The following is a 20,574-nucleotide window of genomic DNA, read 5'->3' as shown; positions in this document are numbered from 1 at the left end:
TATCTCTTTAACTATCTAGCATAGTTAAACCTAATCAAATGCATAACGTGTGGCTTTCAGCCAACGTACTGAGAGACCTTGTTAACTCTCCAGCTTATGTACTGAGAGTTTGTTAACTCTCCGGGTACTTCGTACCCCTGTGTGCTCCACACCATGTAACCCCGTTACACTTTCCCTCACTAAGATGAGAGCATTCCGTTCTCGAACTTTCCTCAGCGAGGTCACGTCTTGTAAAGAGGACGGAGGTCACTAGACCTCACCTCTGCGTTCTGCAGCTCCACGAGCTCACAAACGCGTTCGCATCCTTGATGCCTGGCACTTCCACTCCGGCCCACGGCCCAACGTCTACAGCGCGTCGCGCCGCCCCTGCCTCGTCGGTCCCAGACCCCCAACTGCGCTCCGCAACTGCTCCAAGAGCATCTTCGTCTCTTTCGGTGGCAAAGTACCACCAAGAGTATCGCCGTCGACACGGTCAACGCTCCATGAGCCGTCAACAAGAAGAGAGCAAAGCTCAAAGCTCGTCAGAGCCGCGGGCGCCGCCCAGAGGGAACGATGGTCTGTTCTCGGAACTCGAAGAGGGCGAAGTCGATTACGACGAGCCCATGGGTAGTGAGGATCACTCCAACCCAACCTCTCCGAGGTCGCACACTGGTGCCGCGTCTTCCCCAGCTTCCTCTGTGAGGTCTAGCCGCTCAACGGCGCAATCTCAAACAAGAAGAGACCTGCGGACACCGCATCCGTTCTCTGAACGTTCGAATCCGATTCGCTCGCTGCGCGATGCGCCACCGCTATCGTCGCGGTATGACGAGGAAGATCGATACGATCACAACGTCATTACGAATGACCTGGACGAGGCCCAAGGCCGTCAGTTGTCCAATGAGCAGCGCTCGCAGTCGCTCCGACCTGTGGTCCGACCACTTGTTCTAACGTCACGCCGTGACTACGGCTTCCAGCCGCGGAACCCTGCCGAAGCGGCCCGCCTCGCGGCGCAGCAGCCGCTGAACACGTACACGTGTGGGCCTGCGGCCTCGACTGCTGATGAGCAAGTGCAACGGCACCGGCTCCGAGAGCGATATCTGACTCCACAAGTCACAACTCCTCAGGAGTATCAGGCGCGCCTGCAGATGCAGCTCAACCGCCAACCGGTTCCCTCGATGCAAACCATCCCGGTTGTTCTCAACACTGGGGAATCCCAGCGTGCTTATGAAGCACAATTCCGAAGCTGGGTGGAGGGAGCTCGACGGCTCCCCTCCTACAATGCTCTTCGAGCAAGTTTCTCTGAAACTGATATTCGTCTTGAGAGACGTTTGCGCTTAGACTTCGCTAAGTCGAAAGCACGTCGACGAACACTGGGACCCCGTCCCCATCACCTCGAGGCGTCACCACCTCTTGCTCATGCTGCGAGCACCGCTCATTCCTATGAGCCGGCTGCTCCAGCCACTGGTCGGAGCTTGAGCTCAGCCACCGACCTGTCATCCCCGCGTTCTAGCGGCGGGAAGCGCTCGGCGCCTGACGACGTGGTCGTACGCCGTAGCGGCGGGGAAGTGAGTGTGCCCGATCAAAAGCGTCGACGACGTCAGAGCAGTCCTGCCGGAGGACAACCTCAAACTCCCAAGAGTTTTGTGAGTGAGGATAACCCCTCCATTTCACAAGGTACTGAGTACGACCCTGGCGCCTGCGCCTCGCCACCAGACGTTCCACATGGAAGTGGAGCTCGCCGTGCTCGTCGAGCAGAGCAGGAGGAGGCCGAGCCTCAGCTGGACTCTCGCGTCGCGAGTCGCAGCGACGTGTTCGCGCTGGAGCAGCGTGTGGGTTCTCTGAACCCGTATCTCCATGATACGACTGACTCTCTGAGTCGCCTTGCAGATGGTCTCGATGAGACGAACCACCGCGTGGACTGGTTTGAACAACCACAGTCGGTTCAGAACCGAGTCGCGGACCTTGAGCGTCAAGTCGCTCAGCTGCAAGGTCAGATCGACTTGCTGTTGCGTCTTGTGGCCCCGCCACCCGCTGTCGCTCAGCCTGCCGTGGTTCGGCCTCCCGCTGTTGCGCAGCCTGTCGTGGCCCAGCCACCGTTGGCGCCAACGCCTCCGCGCTCACCTGAGCAGGGTCCTGATACGGCTTAAGTAAGCCAACGTAGAAGACTGGATGCGTGCGCATCTTCTTCGGAAGGTTAAGCGTATACGCTAGGCCCTTCTTGGCCACGACCTTGAACGGTCCTATGAACCGTGGTCTCAATTTTGTCTTAAAGACTGCAGACACTGCATGAGTAGGTAGGTTTTTTGCATTTAATAAAACTTGGTCTCCGACCTCAAACCTTTCTTCATTGCGTCTGCCTTTGGCATCTGCATGTTCTTTTTGCATGTCTTGGCTTTCAGCCATAGCGGCGCGTACTTGACGCATTACGCATTACGGCGCGTACTTGACGCATTACGCTTAGTCTCAAAGAGACAAAGTCATTGACTTGCTTGCGAACCGCAACAGGGCTGACATCAGCTAGCCGCTCGGCTATCCCTCCCCCATCAAGCCCTGAGCCACTGCGTGGCGGCGTCAGTAGGACGCGAGGGTTAACCAAGCCGTTCACACAGAACGGAGTGTAGCCTGTCCAGGCGTGCACTGCATTATTTTATGCGAACTCAACAAATGGTAGCATCTGGCTCCAGCGTTTTGGCGCCTCAGCGCATACGCTTCGGAGGATATCCTTTACAACGCGATTCACGCGTTCGGTTTGACCATCGGTCTGCGGATGGTCCGCTGTGGACATGTCCAAACGAGTGCCAAGCACTCTGAAGAGGGACGTCCAGAACTTCGCGGTGAAGCGCGGGTCTCGATCCGAGACAATTGCCTCAGCCACGGTCTAAAAACAGCAAAGCTGTACCTTCACTATCTATGGTGTCCGGCACCGCCGCTAGATGAGCCATCTTGCTCAATCGGTCTACAAAGACCACAATACCCGTGTTTCCTGCCTTGTCCTTGGGAAGGCCAAACACAAAGTCCATATTCATGGACTGCCAACATCCCTTGGGGACAGGCAAACTCGCCAATGGCGCTGCCGTGCTCGGCGCGGACTTCGTCCGTTGACACGTCTCACACGTGCGTACATAGGTGCCAACCCACTTATACATCTTGGGCCACCAGTACATCCAGCTCACCGAGCCATTGGTCTTCTTCCAACCTAAGTGCCCGCCCACGGGCGTATCATGAACCTCATAGAGGATTCGATACTTTAGATCCTCATCATGAGGAACGACTACACGAGGGTAGTCCTCAGAGTCGGTGCTGTAGTACAGCAGGCCGCCATCGAGCGAGTATCGATGCAGCCTCGCGCGTAAGCGCCCAGACAATTCCCTGTCAGAGTCTTTAAACGCTTCGCTCTCAAGAGCCCGTAGCAGCGCTACGCACATGTCGTCTTGTGCATACGCTCCGCGTATCAAGTCAGGCACTGACGACGTTACTGTCGTGACATGAGCTAACTCGTAGTCCGGCCTGCGCGAGAGCGCATCGGCCACTACATTAAGTCGCCCCGGCTTGGGCTTCACCTCGAAGCTATACTCGGCAAAGAAGGAAAGCCACCTTGCCATTCTCTGAGAGAGATGAGGCGACTGTGTCGCAGTGCGTAACGACGCATGATCAGTAAAGATCACAAAAGGCTTAGAGCCTAGCAGGTGTACCCTGAATTTGACTAGAGCATACTTCATTGCAAGTAGCTCTTTGTCATGAACTGGATAGTTCTTCTCTGCAGCTTTGAGCTGGCGAGACTCAAACGCGATCACGCGTTCACGCCCTTCGGCGTCTGCTTGTAGTAAAGCACAACCGATTGCAAAATCGGAGGCGTCACAGACGACGCTAAACGGACTATTCGGGTCCGGTAGCGCAAGGATCGGAGCCTGGAGAAGGCCCTCCTTCACAGCCTCAAAGGCTCCGTCGTGCTCGACGTTCCAGCACCATGGTGCGTCCTTCTTAAGGAGATCTGATAATGGCCGAGCCATCTCTGCGTAGTTCGCGCTGTACTTGTGCAAGTAATTGGCTAAGCCTAGCCACTTGCGTAAGTCCTTTTGGTTCTTGGGAACCGGCCAGTCCACGATGGCCTTGACTTTGGCAGGATCTGCCCTTAAGCCACGCTTCCCAATGAAGCACCCAAGGAAAGGTATTTCCTCCGCGCCAAAGACGCACTTATCCAAGTTGGCATACAACTTATTAGTGCGCATGCACTCGAGCACCGCTCGCAAGTGGTCAATGTGGTTTTCCACGTCTGACTTTCCGTGCTCAGCACGACTATGGACGAATATATCGTCAACGTACGTTTGAGCGTACGCCCGGTGGGGCCTAAACAACTGCGTCACAAGACGATTGAACGTTGCTGGTGCGTTCGACAGCCCCTGGGGCATCACCAGCCACTCCCAGAGCATACGGCTAGGAGTACTCACCGCTGTCAGCGGAATGTCGCTCGCTCTCATGAGCAATTGGTAGTAGCCATCGACCAAGTCGAGCGCGCTGTAGAACGTACAGCCTACCATGTTGCTCTGCAGAACATCCTTGCGAGGAATCGGCGTTTGCGCCGGGATAGTGGCCGCATTTAGCTTGTCAAAGGCATGAACAATGCGCCACTTGCCGTTCGGCTTTCTGACACAGAACGTGGGTGTTGAGTGCGGAGACTTACTCTCACGCACCATCCCTGCCTCGTGATTCGTACGGAAGAATGCGTCAATGACGTCACACTGCTCTCTCGGCAAAGGCCATTGCCTTGTTACGCAGTATTTGGTTCCAGGAACCAGGTCAATCTCATGACACACGCCTCGATCTGGAGGCAGGCCCGTCGGTGGGTCTTTCGAGACAACGTCTCCATACTCCTTCACCACCAGCTAGAAGGGATCCGAAGGATCTTTGAGGATCGCCGATCCACTTCTTGCGCTCAGCGCCTTCTTGGTGTCCTCTAGGACCGCGTCGTCCACGACGGATGAGGAGTTCAACTCCTCCTCAGGTCCCAGCAGGACCACCTCGGCTAGCTCGCCGGCCTTCAAGGCTTCGCCAAACTCGGCAATGGACATCTCGTCCAGCTCTAGCAGAGCATCGGCAGCGGGCAGAGTGTCAAGGCTGATATCGCCTTCTACCCACCCCCCCCGTCACTCCGTTCACGAGTGTATACAGCTGTTCACAGCAATCACGTGGAGCATCACCGCTCGTCACGTTGGACACATCGTCCGACGTCGAAGACGTCACAGACGCCCTGCGTCTTCGTCTCCTATTCCACCGCGACCGAGCCCGGCCGGATGAGGGCGGTGTGGCGACATCTCCGTCACCACCACCGGGTGCAGCAGCACCATCACTCCTCGAAGAGGATACAGTGTCTCGCAAGACACTCGGCTGAAAGCCATGAGGTCCTTGACCCTCACACAGTGAACTAGGTGTCACTTCACCTGCATCTCTTGGGCCACGCCCATGATGCCTCGACTCGCAGTCGACCGCGACCCTCGGGTCACGCAGCGGTAGGTCATCGACCAGATTCGTACCACTCAGTGGATTACGCGCCACTCCGCGCTCGTCCTCACCAGGACCCAGCAGTTGGTCATTGACCTGACCTGCACCGCTCAGCGGATAACGTGCCGCACCACGTACGCCCTCAGGGAAAACAGCAACCTCGTTACTAACAATTTCGGACATACCAATGTCCAGCACCACGGCCGCCTCGGCCTCGTGCTCGCTCCAAAAGCGCTTCTGCTTCCTAGCAGAGGTGGGTTCATGACTCACCAAAGCTCCACTAGGAGCAGGGTGCGACGCACCCAGCGTTTTTGACTTCCAGTCGATCCATGGCTCATGGCGTTCCAGCCATGCCATGCCAAGGATGAGGTCATACCTCGCATCCAGGTCTAAGACCAAACAGCGCTCCACGCTATCGAAGCTCTCAAACTTAACTCCAAGGTCGACATAGACCTTCGACACAGTTACCAGTGTCCCCGTCGCGAGACGGACAGAGATCGTATCTCTCGTTGGCACTTCCAGTGCTTCAGCATACAGCTGACTTCCTTCTAGGGTGGAGCGACGGGCGTAGTTGCCCGAGGCTCCCGAGTCACTTAAGACCCTTCACGACTTTGCAAAGCCCTTCACGTTCGCTTGAACGACCAGCAAGCCCGGCTTGCACACACTCTTCTCGTAAGAGAGCTCAGCTCTCTTCGGGCTGAGCCCCGTTGCCCTCTACCTCCTCGAGGCACAAGAGAACTCAGTTCTTCCCCAGTAGGCCGCCCCGCGCCTACTGGGAGTTGCCGTTTCCCGGCGATGACCCGGAGGGTTGGCTCGCCGGAGCCACGCGCTTCTTGCGCAACGGGAAATATGCCCTCAAGTGCTTAGTGCTATTGCACACAAAGCATCGGCGGATGCCGGCACGCTGCTCCGCAGCAAGAAGCTCCACTTCTTCATCTTCAGCATAGCTGAGGTCCATCGGCTCTGGACCGCTCGAAGAGCTTGCGCTACTAGCGCTCCAACCAGATCGAGCCGACCTGAAGTTGTGCTCGGCATTTAATGCCACATTCACCGCCTCTTTGAAAGAGTTAGGGTGTACACGGAACACTTCCGTTCGAGCTGCGCTCACACGAAGTCCCTCCATGAACACGGTCACGCTGACCAGTTCTGGAAGAGGGTCCGCCGCCATTCCGGCGATAAGAGTTCTCAACTCTTGGACATAGTCCAATAACTCCTTCTTACCCTGGCGGGTAGCAAGGAACTTCGACCGGATACGGTACGCCTGATTAGGCGGCGCGAACACGCGCGAAAGCTGTTGCTTCAGCTGATCCCAAGTGGGAAATGCAGCGTCAACAGACGTGCCGCACGTTAGTGCCCATTTGCGAGCGCGACCTCCAAGCCTGGAGATAGCCAGCGCCACGCGCTGATGCTCAGACTGGAGCAGGGCCGATCCCATGGCCATCTCGACCTCACGGGTTCAGAGAAGGAGATTCTCTCCATCCTTCCCCTCAAAGGTTTTTACGCTCACCATGAGCGGTTTCAGTCTCATAGACTCTTCACGCGTCATCGACGCCGCCGCCGTTGCGGCGCTCATCTTCTCTTAGACATGCTCCAAGAGCGCGTTCTCGTAGCGGGAGAACGATTCCAGCCTGGCAGTGACCGCCTCTGGACCTTGCGATGCAAGATGGGCCACGCAAGCAATGACATAAGCTTAGTAAGCGCGTCCTGCTGCGCCGGGGACAAATTTGCGAACACAGGGTGTTCCATCCTCGCAGAGGATATAGTCAACCGACGCAGGAGCGGGATTGACTACAAGTGCTACCAAGTGCAGCGGGGCTGCCGTAGCTTTAGCGTCAGAGGAAGACGCTCGACTCAAAGAGTCACTAATACTAAGTTCCTTATCCGAAGGACACTTACAGCCCAAGACCAGGGCTCAAAGTTAATACCTTAACTTTTATGCGTCAAAACCAGAAGTGTTTTATTTACTATTATTGCAGCCAAGCCGCCTAGGGGTAAATGTATCACTTTAACGATCTAGCATAGTTAAATCTAATCAAATGCATAACGTGTGGCTTTCAGCCAACGTACTGAGAGACCTTGTTAACTCTCCAACTTATGTACTGAGAGTTTGTTAACTCTCCGGGTACTTCGTACCCCTGTGTGTTCCACACCATGTAACCCCGTTACAGTCGCCATCTCTTCATCATAAGAATTGCTCACAAAACGTCCAATTCAAGACAGTTGATACTGGTATTCATTAGTCACTCGGCGATTCTGGACGACCAACGCTTTCACGCACATCGCCATGCTCGTAGATTCATCCACGTCTTATTTCAACTTTCCAAAGAAACTCTCTAAACGATTATTGGTATGATTCTTAAAGTGTGGCATCTTTGCTCGTAAATATTAGACCCAACTATCTTGGCACGTATCCCATTCTTCTTGAAGTATTCGTAAAATCCAGTAAGACTCAATCGCTCACAGATTCCCTTGAGAGATGCATGCGCAGTCTCGTAAAACCTTTACAGGCAGTGTATACCATCTTGTGAATGGCTCCGTCGATCTGACCTGCATCTTCAGCTGAAACTTTCCCGAATTCTGGCTTCGACCTCATTTCCTTCAGGTACTTGATCACGTGAAAGTGACAAATGAGAGATTCCGGCGTCTGGAAAGTTTGATTCCAACACGCGAATCTCGTTCAGGTCCTTATCAACGACAATGACCCGTAGACACTGAATTAGTGTAGGATGAGAGCGCTTGAAGTGATCAATCGCCCTTTCCATGTGCCAATCTCAGTGTGCCTCTATCAGCGAGTGCTGAATGACTGCACCCTCGCCGAATTCGTTCATTGCCATGAATGCGAGGAGCTGGTAGCTGTATCTAAAAAAATTGGAGAATCCTGGTTAGAACCCTTGTTATCCTGGACGTTTAAAAAGGACGTACCGATTCGTCTTGTGGCTGCAATCGACTAGCGGAATCTCGCTGAAGTGGGTGTACATACGACGCATATGATCCGAAGCTAACGAAATAACCCCCGTCTCACCACAGGTCGTCTCCACAACAGACGACACGTTTTCTGGGCTAGCTGCCGCGAAAACCGCAATCTTCCGTGCGGTAGCGTCATTATCGTCTGCACTTGAAACAGACGCATGGTGGCGCACCAGATTGTCCACGTCGCACTGGATGACATTCTCGTCATGCTCCAGCTAGTAATCAGAAAATCTGGACCCTTTTGCGCTAACAGCCAGCCTTCCCTCGACCCGAGCACCAACGAGCGGATTCATCACCACACGAGAAGCAGGATACGTAGCGAAGGCTGCAGGAAAAACTTGGTGATTGTGCCAAAAAAAACTATTCTTGACCTGTAATTCTCCACGAGCGAGATTCCACTGTACCACGAAACGAAACGGGCAATTCGTAAGACGGATATGCTGTCTATGACGACTTTCTTCGCTGCGGGACTTCCTTTTCTTCCATCCATGAGTGCAAATATACGTCCGCTGGTACGGGTCGTAGCCGTCGGGCACCAACTGGGACTCGTCTTCACCCTTCTTCTTCTTCTTGAGCCTCTTGTTGCGTTGTGCTCTGGACATGATATTTTTGACTGGTATTACTTGCAGCGTCCGTTGCCAGTAGTCCTCAAAATATTCTTGCCAAGCTTCCCAACTGCCGTGATACTTCACCGGCGGGTCCACAGACGTAATTGCAGCGTCATCATCATCCGTTCCATCTGTTTCCGACGGACGTCCAGCCCCTACGTATTTCTCCGCCTCTCCAGCACTCGCATGACCTTCCGATTCATCCATTTCGCAGTCACTGCTCTCTCCACCATTCAAAGGGCTATCGCCGCCTCCAACCAGGAGTTCAGGTGGCGCCACTTGGCCTCCCCACTGCGTATTGGAAAGGTCCGAGCCTCGGTATCGGGGCAGGAGCCGACGTTCGTCGGCGCGTCCGCGAGTGCCGGTTGCATTAGCGGTAACCGCGTCCTGGGGCATCTTATCTGGAGGCGGCACAAAATAAAATGAATGCTTTCGATATATTCATTTCGGAAATAGGAGAGCGGTAATGTATTTAATTTTAATCATGGACGAGGACATGATTAATAGCATGTGCGCTTCCATGTAAATAATCCTGGCCTGCAACGATTTCGAAAAAACAAAAGAAGTTCATTTCAAAGATTTGAAAACACATCATAAGGACACACGATAAACTTATACGTTTTACACTATACTTTAATTCGTAGCCCAAAAAACGGAGTGCCAGGGCGTGGACGATGCATTAAGTTTGAAGGACCACAACGAGTGGCTACATATATTCAATCTTGCGGGGGGTATTTCTAAAATAGTGTTTTCCAGTGAAGATTTGGGTAAGCTGGTTCGACATGTCGAGAATGCTGCTCTAAAAACTGTCGATGGTTTGGAGCACATGGATCGCCACGTTGATGACAGGAAGTGCATGAAAAGCACATTATACTACATTTATAACGCGTGGAGAACGAACCCGACGAGTTTCGTTTGGCATATTCATTCTTGGTTGTGGAGGCAATTACTAGCTCGAGCTTAATTTTTTTTTAAATCTGACAAACTTTACTATTTGTTGAAGATCCCAACAGAAGATTTGCTCTCGTGGCGTAAGAAGGAGACGCGAGAGAGTCCTGCTCCAAGCCTCGCTTCTAGGGCGCTAACAGTAAGACCGTTCGAGCCGATCAATGGCAGCAGCAACACCTTGTCGCGATTGGGTCCATTTGATGCAAAAGCAATGTTTATCCAAGCGTCATCTAGAATTGAGAATAAATTGATGATGTATTTTCCTCTGTTGATGCCTTTCCCTGCGGTTGATGCTGTGCTAGTCTTACCCGATCAACGTCTTATCATCTACGCACAAGCTGCAGTGTCGAAAGCCCACCCAATAAAGTACCTCCTTTTTGAAGATATCTCCAATAATTTGACAGAGCGAAGTAAACATAAATGACTAAGAGAGAAATGACGCAGTGAAAGAGCTTACACACATACTCCTCTTCGTTGCGTCGGGTGCCACTTACAGTAATTTCTCGTTTTAACCCTAGGGACGAAAATACACGCAGGACGAAAGCAGGAATCATCGTGACTCAGTACGCCGAGAAAATAATGAATTTGTAAAAGTGTTTTAGCGTAACTAAAACAAGTGTAGTAACTTACAGTTTTAGTAATTTAAAGGCTGATGCAGTGCATCTGAACCATGTTCACAAGTAGTTGATTAGCATATTACACTACATCGGCAAAGAATTATAGTAAATCTAGCTATCAATCCCAATGTTTTTTTAAAGTAAGAGAAAAAGACCGACCCAGTTAGGGTTCCCCCTCCAAACTTACACGTTGTACTGTGACATGTGCTGAAAAACTGCAAAATGACATTTTACCACACATTATGTAAATACGAGTCGTATTATACGACTGGTTAAAGAATGTGAAATGCACAGGGTTAGGCAAAATTCTAGCACAAAGACCCTGCACTCTTCACAAGAACTGTTCACATATTTGTCGCAGCTGTGACCAGCCGCCACTCATTCGTTTCGAGATTAGCTGGCACAAAGCCGAGAGGTAGAAGATGGTTGCTTCTCGCGAAACACGCAGCGAGTCGGAAGCATTTTTGCGCGGCTCGGATGCAAACGTGGGGAGGCCCGGCACCTCACGGTAGCCTAGCATAAGGCTTATTTGAACAGGGAGCGTGAGACTGCAGTGTTGGCAACCGACGTAGAAACGCAATTTTGTTGAAAGCGTTCATACGCGTTGAAACGTTGGTAAGAAGTCGGTAAAGATATAACCCCCGTCAGAACGTTTTTACGGACTTATTACGCGTTGTTTCGTAAGCCATTTCGGTTGTTCGTGGTAGTGTGTGTCCTCCTGCAGATAAGAAAAGATCCTATTTTGATCTAAGGGAACTTTGCAGCGTAGAGTGTGGCTTGCTATTCGCCGCAGGATCACAGATTCTAACTTCCTGGTCGTTCATACAATAACTTTGAGCCCGTCTTACCTTCCGTTTCTGGCCGATGCCTGCCCCAGCTTCCGAAGAACGTAGTCATTTCTTCAAGAGCCAAGTGCCCATTGTCCAGAAGGATGGAAGCGTATCCGACAAGCACCACTGGTGGGTCTGCAAAAAGTGCCAAGCCGCGCATGGCAACAGCGCCGGCAACGTGGCAGCACCGGAGTAAATTCGTGATCGTGCCGACGCTTATTGTAGTCATCTAAAGCGCTGTCCATACCACCGACCGGAGGCTGTTGCTACGACCCTACCTGTAATTTCGTCTGTGCGGTCCATCTCGTCAATTGGATCTTCGAGTAGCACCGCAGCAAAACGGCAAAAACGGATGAGTGATTTCATATGTCTATGGACGAGCAACATAGGTTTGAGCGTGATCTTCTAGAGTTTCAAGCTGAGTGCCCGCTACCAGACTATTTCATCGAGCGCGATTCAACCAAGAGGCTGTTTGCACGGATGCAGCCGCGCTATGAACTACCTACAAGAAAAGAGCTCGGTGGTCGTATTCTAAAAATTAATGCAGAAAGCGCAGAAACTGCGTCAAATGAGAGCCTGTGAGAGAAGCAAGAGGATACTGGCGGGCGGATGAATTACCTTTCTGACGTATACCAGAATGTCGCTCGACGTCACCTTCTTACATGCCAACTTTGCATGTTTGGCATTGTTGTCCAGTTTGAGTTACTACCCGTCGACTCAGCTCACCATGACATTGCCATAGCCAAGCAGATGGAGGGATCACTTATGAGAGCGTTGGTACTAGGATGGATTATTGGTGCCGTCGTTACTGACGATGCGGGTCAATGCGCAAGGGCCAGACGAATACTGGCCTTAAGATGGCCAAATATTGTGTTTTTACGGTGCTTCGCTCATGACGTGAACAACTTGGTTAAAGCCGTTTTGAAGACAGTGTTTAAGACAGTAACGAAGCAGGCAGCTTCTGCGATGGCAAGTTTAAACAGTTCATCGGCAAAGTGGCTCGTGCGTGCGAACGAGCGCGTTTATGTAATGTATGGGGAAACCTTGGCTTTTATTATGCTGTGTGAGACCCGCTGGAATAGCATGCAGGCATGCTCTGCAAGCCTACTTCGCGTTAGATCGGCGTTAGAAGATCTGGCCCACGGATATCGATATGATGTTGAATTCCCTACAACGCTACATGTATTTCGCGACCCGCTGTTCTGGAGAAACTTAATCGATGCTGAGCGTGTCATCCGGCCGCTGTAGGAAGCATCCTATCGACTACAAAAAGATGACAACACAATGGCGGACGTCGTGCGGTGCTTTGGAAAAATACATGCTGCCTTTGTTGCCAGTGCATACGCTTCTCATCTAGTCCCAGTGGTGGAGAAGCGATGGGCGAACTGTGAGCAACCGCTGATGCTTCTCGCTTTCGCATTGCACCCGCTCTACGTGACCCATACGCGTGCCTTAATCCAAGCTCACGACAATACTGTCATTTTAATGTCAGTAGACGGCGTCTCCGCTGCTGCTGACTATTACTATCGCCGCTATGTTGATATCAACAGCAACGGACTCGTAGGTGATGTGGACAAGTGGTTGCGTGGCAAATTTACCCCGAAAAAGCACACTGACTTCACTGACCAGGCCGGTGTCCTTCAACCGAATGGGGTAATTGATTATTGGGTCCACGTTACAGATTCGTGGTACGTCAAGGGCAGTAAACTTCCTCAGCTAGCGAAAGTGATTCTGTCAGTCGCAGTGAACACTGCGACATGCGAGCGCTACTTTAGCGAGCTGGGATTGATACAGACACCACGGCGAAATAAGCTAAAGTTTGATAAAGCTCGACTCATCGGCATCATTCGAAATGAGGTCCGCGAGCGCAATCGTCGGGAAAGTGATATCGGCGAGTGTAGAAGACAGAAGAAGCCTGTTAACCCTGCAGAGAGACCAAAACAGCAGATGCACGGAGTTTCCGATCCTGCAACCTCGCTGTCCACTCTGGCTGACGTTACTGATGTCGACTACATGGAGACTGTTGGAGCAGTGGACTTCTGGTTGGACGCCATCGTCGATCTAGAAGACGATGGAGAAAATATTGTGAATAACGTCGGTGACGATGAATGGTATGTTTACGACCCAGAGCTGGAGCCAGTTCCTGTAGCTAACCGAAGCCAAGAGCTTCCAGATGAAGTATTCCATCGTATCCGCAGGGAAAGCTCTTGACGGGTTTGAGAGCTCAACAGGTTACGCTAGAAACGCTGTTTTCAAGCTGGGTGGAGCTGCCTGCTGTAGCAGCATCGCCGTAAAAGCTGACTGGACGCTAAAGCTTCCTCTCTCGTAGATATAGGTAAACTGTGCCAAGTTGTAAAGAGCGCTCTTATAAGTTTTTTCAATACAAGCTGCCAACGTTGGCTACCAAGTATATGTAGCATTTGAATCATTGGAATTCATCGCTCATCACTCGAAAGCGCCAAGTTATTCTCTAAACACCCTGCTGACGTCATGTCCTCCTTGTCTTCTTCATTCTCACTATTCGACACCATCATCAGCTTCTTGAACGATCTTTGCTCGATGATTGTTTCGTCAGCAATCACAGCGACCTGGTCGCAATGGCTCACGAAGCTCAGCGAGTGCGCCACTAGCAGCACCAGCTTGCCCTTCAGCGACTCCTTTAAGCACGCCTTGAAGATGTTGGTGCCCACATGGCTGTCCACTGCAGACAGAACGGCTTCCAGCAGATAAATGCCGACGTCCTGATACACCGCACAAGCGATGGCCACACGAGTGCGGTGGCTGCTACTAAGATTGAGGCCCTTCACACCGATCTCCGTACGGCCTCCAGCAGTCAGGGTACGTCTTAAGTAAGCTCACGCGCAGAGCGTCCTCGTACTTGTCGGCGTCGAACGGCAGTCCGAACGTGATGTTGGTGCACATCGTCTCGTTTTGGTTGAGCGGCTGCTGTGATTCGTATTCACCTTGCCATGAATTGCCACTGAGCCAGAGCTACAGCGGCGTCACCCAAGATTCCAGCCAGCAAAATGAGCTTGCCACTACACGTCCGGAGACGCGCCAGCTCCTTGTCGTGGGACGTCATGACGCGCTAACACAAAATAAACTGATGAAGGATTCTGTCTTGTGTTCGAGATCCGTAAAAACGTGTAAAAACGCGTAAAAACGTTACCACGGGTGGTAAAAAGTAAATCACGTTGCTTCACCTGTTGCAACGTCGTTATTGCCAACACTGTATTATACGACTGGTTAAAGAATGTGAAATGCACAGGGTTAGGCAAAATTCTAGCACAAAGACCCTGCACTCTTCACAAGAACTGTTCACATATTTGTCGCAGCTGTGACCAGCCGCCACTCATTCGTTTCGAGATTAGCTGGCACAAAGCCGAGAGGTAGAAGATGGTTGCTTCTCGCGAAACACGCAGCGAGTCGGAAGCATTTTTGCGCGGCTCGGATGCAAACGTGGGGAGGCCCGGCACCTCACGGTAGCGTAGCATAAGGCTTATTTGTACAGGGAGCGTGAGACTGACGCCTATTTTGGCGACAGAGGTATTGTGAACACCAGGGAGGAGGGGGAACACGCGTATGCGGACGTGCAGACCACACATATGAAGACGGTGAGGGCGACGACTTCTACTCCGGCGCGGCATCTTCTGTCGCGCCCTTCAACGCAGGACAAGATTGCAGCATATATTGCAGCTGCAAAGAAGATGATGGTTGCCTGTCGTGCGGAAAAGACGAAGGTCAACCCCGAGAAGAAGCCAGCGAAAAAGATAAGCCAAGCAAAGAAGAAGATGTCGAAACCCACGCTCACGTCCAGAGCAATAGAGTCCAAGGAGGCCTGTGAACTCGTGCGTGCAATGTTTAAATACGTGTCGAGACAGGAAATTGTCAATCCGCCAAGTTTGCATAATTTGAATGTTGGTGAGCTACTGCTCTGCTGTGTTCCTGCGATGATTGATGCAGTAAAGGTAATTAAAGCTATTTGAGCTGTGGATATGTCCATGGGCATTGGCGCTGGATTAGGTAACGTATTGATCCAAATTGAACTTTTAAAACCATTTCGAGTGAGAGTTGAATGAAGATACGACGTGATTTGGTCGATCGCTGTAACGGGATTTTAGGGAAGCATTTTCTTCCGTTTCCAGTATTGCAGAATACTGGAAACGGAAGAGAATGCTTCCCTACGCAGAAGGTGTGACACGCATTGAGCTTTCGATAATATTTCAGTTTTCCAGCGTTAGCATTATATTTGGGAATAACTTGTGCTTTGATCCTACCGCAACAAATCTACATCACAAATGAGCTTTCATTCATGAAGGCCGCCTGGGTTGCTGCATTCACAAGCGAGATCTGCCCCCGACATAATATCAGCTGGCTAAACAGTTTTGCGGCCTTTGGCAACGGCATGGCGTTGTAAAGGTTGCTGTGAACTGGACACCAAGAAATGCTCCTGTATATATACTTAACGAAAGTAGACATGAAAGCATTTGATTGTAAATTACATTGCTCAACTAAACAGCGGTATCATGGCTTTCATGTACATGTATGCATTCTGTTTGAGGTGTTCTTGCATCTCGTTCGGCCTTCAGTTTTCGCTGGAACAACGGGCTTTGATTCAGGTTCCCTCCTCTTGAGAAAAGACCCTGGGGTAATTAAAACTTGTGGCATATTTTTTAACAAGTCTGTACTGGCTGCTGATAAGAGTAAGCCTCGAAAGCAGCTGTATGCACAATCTAACAGAGACTTACGCAATGTAGCGTGCAATGGTTTGTTACAACGGTGGGATATCGGTCTCCCCACCTTCATACTACGCAGTGCCGGTGCCGCTGCCTTTTGTCAAAAAGCTGCTTCGAACGCAGCGCATCACAAGTTGTTGTGGGCTGCTCACTACGGGAAGTCCTGACAAGCCACATTGCCATATAGGTGCCCCTTCGATTGGCGTTGTAATTGTCTCCTCGGCCCTGTGTGAGTAGACCATCGTGTTGTCGCTAGGCGTCTCCATCCATTTACCTTGCGTTAGCTCCCTTGCAAGTTGAACAACGAAAAACCGCGATAATTGGTCATATCAAAATCAGTCGTCTTGACATGTATGCATTCACACGGGCCGAACTCCATTCCAATTTACTATATCATTTCTTAACTGTTTGACCGTCTGCTGACAAAACTCGCCCTCGCAATTGATCCAGATGAGCGACACCTTGCGCGATTGCATTGTAATGGGATACACACGATTGAGCATTAAACGGCTGCAGCTGATTTCCGAGACTTCGTGTAAGCTCGGTCTCAGACGGCTTGTCAGCATTTGAGATCAATTTTACTACCGCACTGTCAAACCACAACACTGCAATCCTCCCATGTCCGACCAAAATCACTGGCCGGTACTGCCCGCGATGTTGCTCCTTCATTTTAGGACGACACGATGCAGGAACTCCACTGTTCCCGCAAATAGTTCATCGACCGTAGAGGCCCTTAAGGCACAGCGCCGCAAGAAGCTGCACTGAAATGTAGTAGCGATCAGTGTTTATTATCTGATTCGAGTCATAACGAGTTCCATAATTTTAATACGATTTTTTGATAGCTCGTCCAAATCTATTTGCAAGACAGCTAAGTCTTCTGTTGCAACTACGCATTGGAGACGTTGAGACAATTCACTGGCGCAATTGACTCGAAAATTGATAGCTATCCACGATGAAGCGCATCAAGGCTTGTAAATCCGTAAGTGATATCTGCCCCCAGGCTTCATATGATTATTCATTATCAGTCTCCGGCCAAACTTGGTCCTGCCTGCAGCACTAACATCGTCAAGTGACACGTCTCTGCCGATTTCCACATCTTTTCCACCCGTATTCTTCAACATATTCAAAAGCGATTTAATTCTCCGGATCTGTTTCACATGTCCTGCTTCTTCTGAAATCGTAGCACCACCCGCTTGTCGATCTTGTAGAATTATTCCTTTCGATTGCTACTATTTCTGCTCCTTGGTCGAACCCACTTACAATACAGCTGCTAGTGATATACTTCCATCGGTGTCAAGAACTAATGGTTCAGTCGCGCTGCTAGCTGTCACAGCTCGTGAGTCGCTATCAGCATTCTCTTTGATGAGGTACATGGCTAAAGCAAAAGGACTGGCGTAAACTATTGCATCCCCCAACGACATGATATAAATCGGAAGGCTCCACGACGTGTGCAACGCTGTCAAAATGCATGTTCTTTATACTCTCGGCTTCAAGCATTGAGATTCCAATGGATTATACTGCTCGTTGCTGGCGTCGATTGCTGCCAAATTGCTATCATTCTCCGCAAAACCGGATTCAGTAGTGTGGAGCTGGCAAAGCGACCCCCACGCCGGCTTTGACGATGATGCTAAAAAACGTTAAGGTTTACGATGCCACGCCGACCCATTTGTCTGCTTTTTGGAATTGCGTATCCAATGAGAGGACCTAAAACAATCCAATAAAGAGCGAAACAAGGTCGATGGTGTATGCGCTCCCTGCATCGTCGAAATCCCGCTGTGACAGCCAAACTCCCTTCAGCAGAGAGAATGTAACAAGCGTTTCAGCATGACACTATAATGGACGGGGGTGCCAGTGCAACGGTCGTACTACCATGTAAACTAAGGGTTCGGCGGGTTGCTCTGCTGTTACTGCCATAGAAGCTGTGCTTACACCATCCGGCACTGGAGTTGGCATTTCCCATCACCGCCGCTACGTTTCCTTGTATTTTCCGTGGTTGTTTTTCTTCGCGGGCATCAGGCGGTTTGCGGTTGGAGCGCTTCTTCTGGTGAACGCGCTTCTCTGATGCCCAGCATGTAAGACTTCGCTTGAGTTTAAATGGGTAAGCTGGCTGCTGCTCTTCAACTGCGATTGATTGTTGTATGATTTGGCGTGTCTGCATGTTATTGATTTTGGCGAGGGATTGACACTACATTCGTGGGGTGGGCGTGGACTACCGTCTTACCCCGCATATAAGGCATAGGTGCTGTAAATGAATACAACGCTGCTTGTGTGTTATAATCGTTTAGAAAGCCTATGTGTTGTACAACGAACAAATTGTTTGACTTTAAAGAAGCAAGTCTATGGGTCCTGGAATATGGCTTGGTCGTTAAGGCTTGACCCTCCTACGCGATCGGCGTGGGTTCAAACCGCCACGCTGTGCTTCTTGCTAAGAGCAGCAAAGCCGTGACCTTTCACGCCTATCCGATAGTCTGCTAGAACAGCGATTTTCTCGTGGATACTATAGCTACGTCGCTCAGCACATATGGTGTAAATTTTAAAATAAGAGAATTAAAGCCAAGTAACAGCAGCACCGACAAGTTTGTTCAGAAGGGTGGTTGGTTGGGAGCTCTCAAGAATATTCATTGGCTGGTACAGCCTTGTGTTTTACACATGTGTTCTAATTAGATAGGTGGTCAAATTGAGGTTTAAGCTAGATGTCGAGCGAATCCCATATTTATTTAGAGCACATATGCCTTATATGCGGGGTAAGACGGTAGTAGAGTGTCAGCTCGAAGGTTCACACGACTGGCGTGGTGGTGCTCGTCCAGCTCAGCTGTCGCTTAAAAACCCAACATTCCTTTCTGTGCTGCATTTGATACAGGAGTGCGTACCGGCCTGTGCATCGCAAGCCAAGTGGATGCCGTCGATTTAGCGATCTTTTTCGGCCACTGCGCAATACACCACTGCTATAACATTATACAGAGAGGCCAGCCATCGATCACGGATATACATGTTTAGATGAAGACACATTTCCTGAATGATCTTACATATCCAAATCCAAAGGTCATAGAACCCTATCAATAGCTTCACGACTGGAATCTGATGCGAAACACTTTTATCCTCCATGCTTATCGCCGATCCTTCGGCTTACCTGCTTGTCAGTCGTCATGCGTAGTGTCCTTCGCGGCTTTTCACTGTGTTTACCAAGCCAGCAGCAGCAAACGGCGCCACTCTTTCACAATATTACACTTAGAGTCTCGTCGACTAGCTACTTAGCGTGAGCTCAAAGCAATATTTGAGTTCCAGCCAGTCACAGCCATAAAATGAAATGGTCCGATCTAAACCGCTTTGCGGGCACGTCGCTTTCACACGCTTGGTCAAAATACAATGTGGTCATGGGGTGGGATTTCCAAACGGATCAGAATGGCTCCATTTGATTTTCCGTCACTAGTGTTAGTATAGTCTACTAATTTGAGTCATTCGAGAATGGGTTAAGCGCTCCCTATTGTGCCATGGGCAAATTTACGGACTACGGGTGTTCCATCCCCGCAGAGGATGCCATTATTCGGCGCAGGAGAGGGATTGACTACAAGTGCTATCGAGTGCAGCGTGGCTACCGTAGTTTTAGCGTTTGAGAAAGACGTCTGACTAAAAGCGTTCGAAATATTGTGCCTTACTGCCAAAACGCTCTCAGTTTTATATACCCTACGTAGGAGGATGGTCCTTACGGAAGACCTCCTATCTGATCGGGTGCATCCGACTAAATTTAGCTTAACCCTTTGACGAAAAAAAAAGACGATGGCAATCAAATACATATTTGACCGGACCACGCGCATTTACTCAGGGAGGACCCAAACCATAGCAATACTATACAACAAATTAACAAGGTAAGATGCAGCAGTCACAAAATTATTATTGTACAATACCTTCCATCCTTTGAAGTTTCATCGACAAACACGATTTGATCTGGCCCGCTGTAGAAAGGCAATAGCCTGTTCACATACTCTTGCCTTGCCAGCGTATGTCTGATGAGTAGCCCATATTTGATTTAAAATCAATCTGTTGTGGATACCTTACGTAAGGGTAAATGGCCGGCAACTACTGACCTTTCAGCCCTTAACTTGTTAAAAGGTACATTTTAGACCAAATAGGCCCTTACGTAAGGACTCCACAATAAAGTATTATTGGATCATAGTCGGCAAAATCAAACAGTGTTATTGGCAATTTATCATTTTATTTAGTGGCCTGGCTTAGCAATTTAACTCCAGTTCGTCCTCAAATCCCACCTTTAGCCCTACCCACCCTTGCTCAGGACCGGCCTTTAAAGGTCAGATTGGCCAAAACTTTGAAAAGGCACAATGCTACATGTATGTGCCTTTTACAGCTCAATAATCAGGGCGCAAAGCTG

General features: G+C 50.4%; 3 protein-coding genes across 3 annotated transcripts; 2 read left to right on the top strand and 1 right to left on the bottom strand.

Moving 5' to 3' along the window:
* Positions 1–12,735: 12,735 nt before the first annotated feature.
* On the top strand, positions 12,736–13,171 carry PITG_14328 (uncharacterized protein; the record flags this gene model as incomplete). The annotated part of the gene is made up of 2 exons (XM_002898766.1): positions 12,736–13,104; positions 13,133–13,171. The coding sequence occupies 2 exons, from the start codon at positions 12,736–12,738 to the stop codon at positions 13,169–13,171; spliced, it is 408 nt and encodes a 135-aa protein (XP_002898812.1).
* A 715-nt stretch (positions 13,172–13,886) lies between these two features.
* On the bottom strand, positions 13,887–14,373 carry PITG_14327 (uncharacterized protein; the record flags this gene model as incomplete). Its single annotated transcript, XM_002898765.1, has 2 exons — positions 13,887–14,252; positions 14,311–14,373. 2 exons carry the CDS (start codon positions 14,371–14,373, stop codon positions 13,887–13,889), a joined length of 429 nt encoding a protein of 142 aa, XP_002898811.1.
* A 474-nt stretch (positions 14,374–14,847) lies between these two features.
* On the top strand, positions 14,848–15,692 carry PITG_14326 (uncharacterized protein; the record flags this gene model as incomplete). The annotated part of the gene is made up of 3 exons (XM_002898764.1): positions 14,848–14,933; positions 14,963–15,299; positions 15,687–15,692. The coding sequence occupies 3 exons, from the start codon at positions 14,848–14,850 to the stop codon at positions 15,690–15,692; spliced, it is 429 nt and encodes a 142-aa protein (XP_002898810.1).
* Between the last annotated feature and the right edge of the window lie 4,882 nt (positions 15,693–20,574).

Source organism: Phytophthora infestans, genomic scaffold (assembly GCF_000142945.1).
Source record: "Phytophthora infestans T30-4 supercont1.34 genomic scaffold, whole genome shotgun sequence".
NCBI classification, from domain to species: Eukaryota; Oomycota; class Peronosporomycetes; order Peronosporales; family Peronosporaceae; genus Phytophthora; species Phytophthora infestans.
Note: the sequence above shows the minus strand (reverse complement) of the source record. Positions and strands in the feature narration are given on the sequence as shown.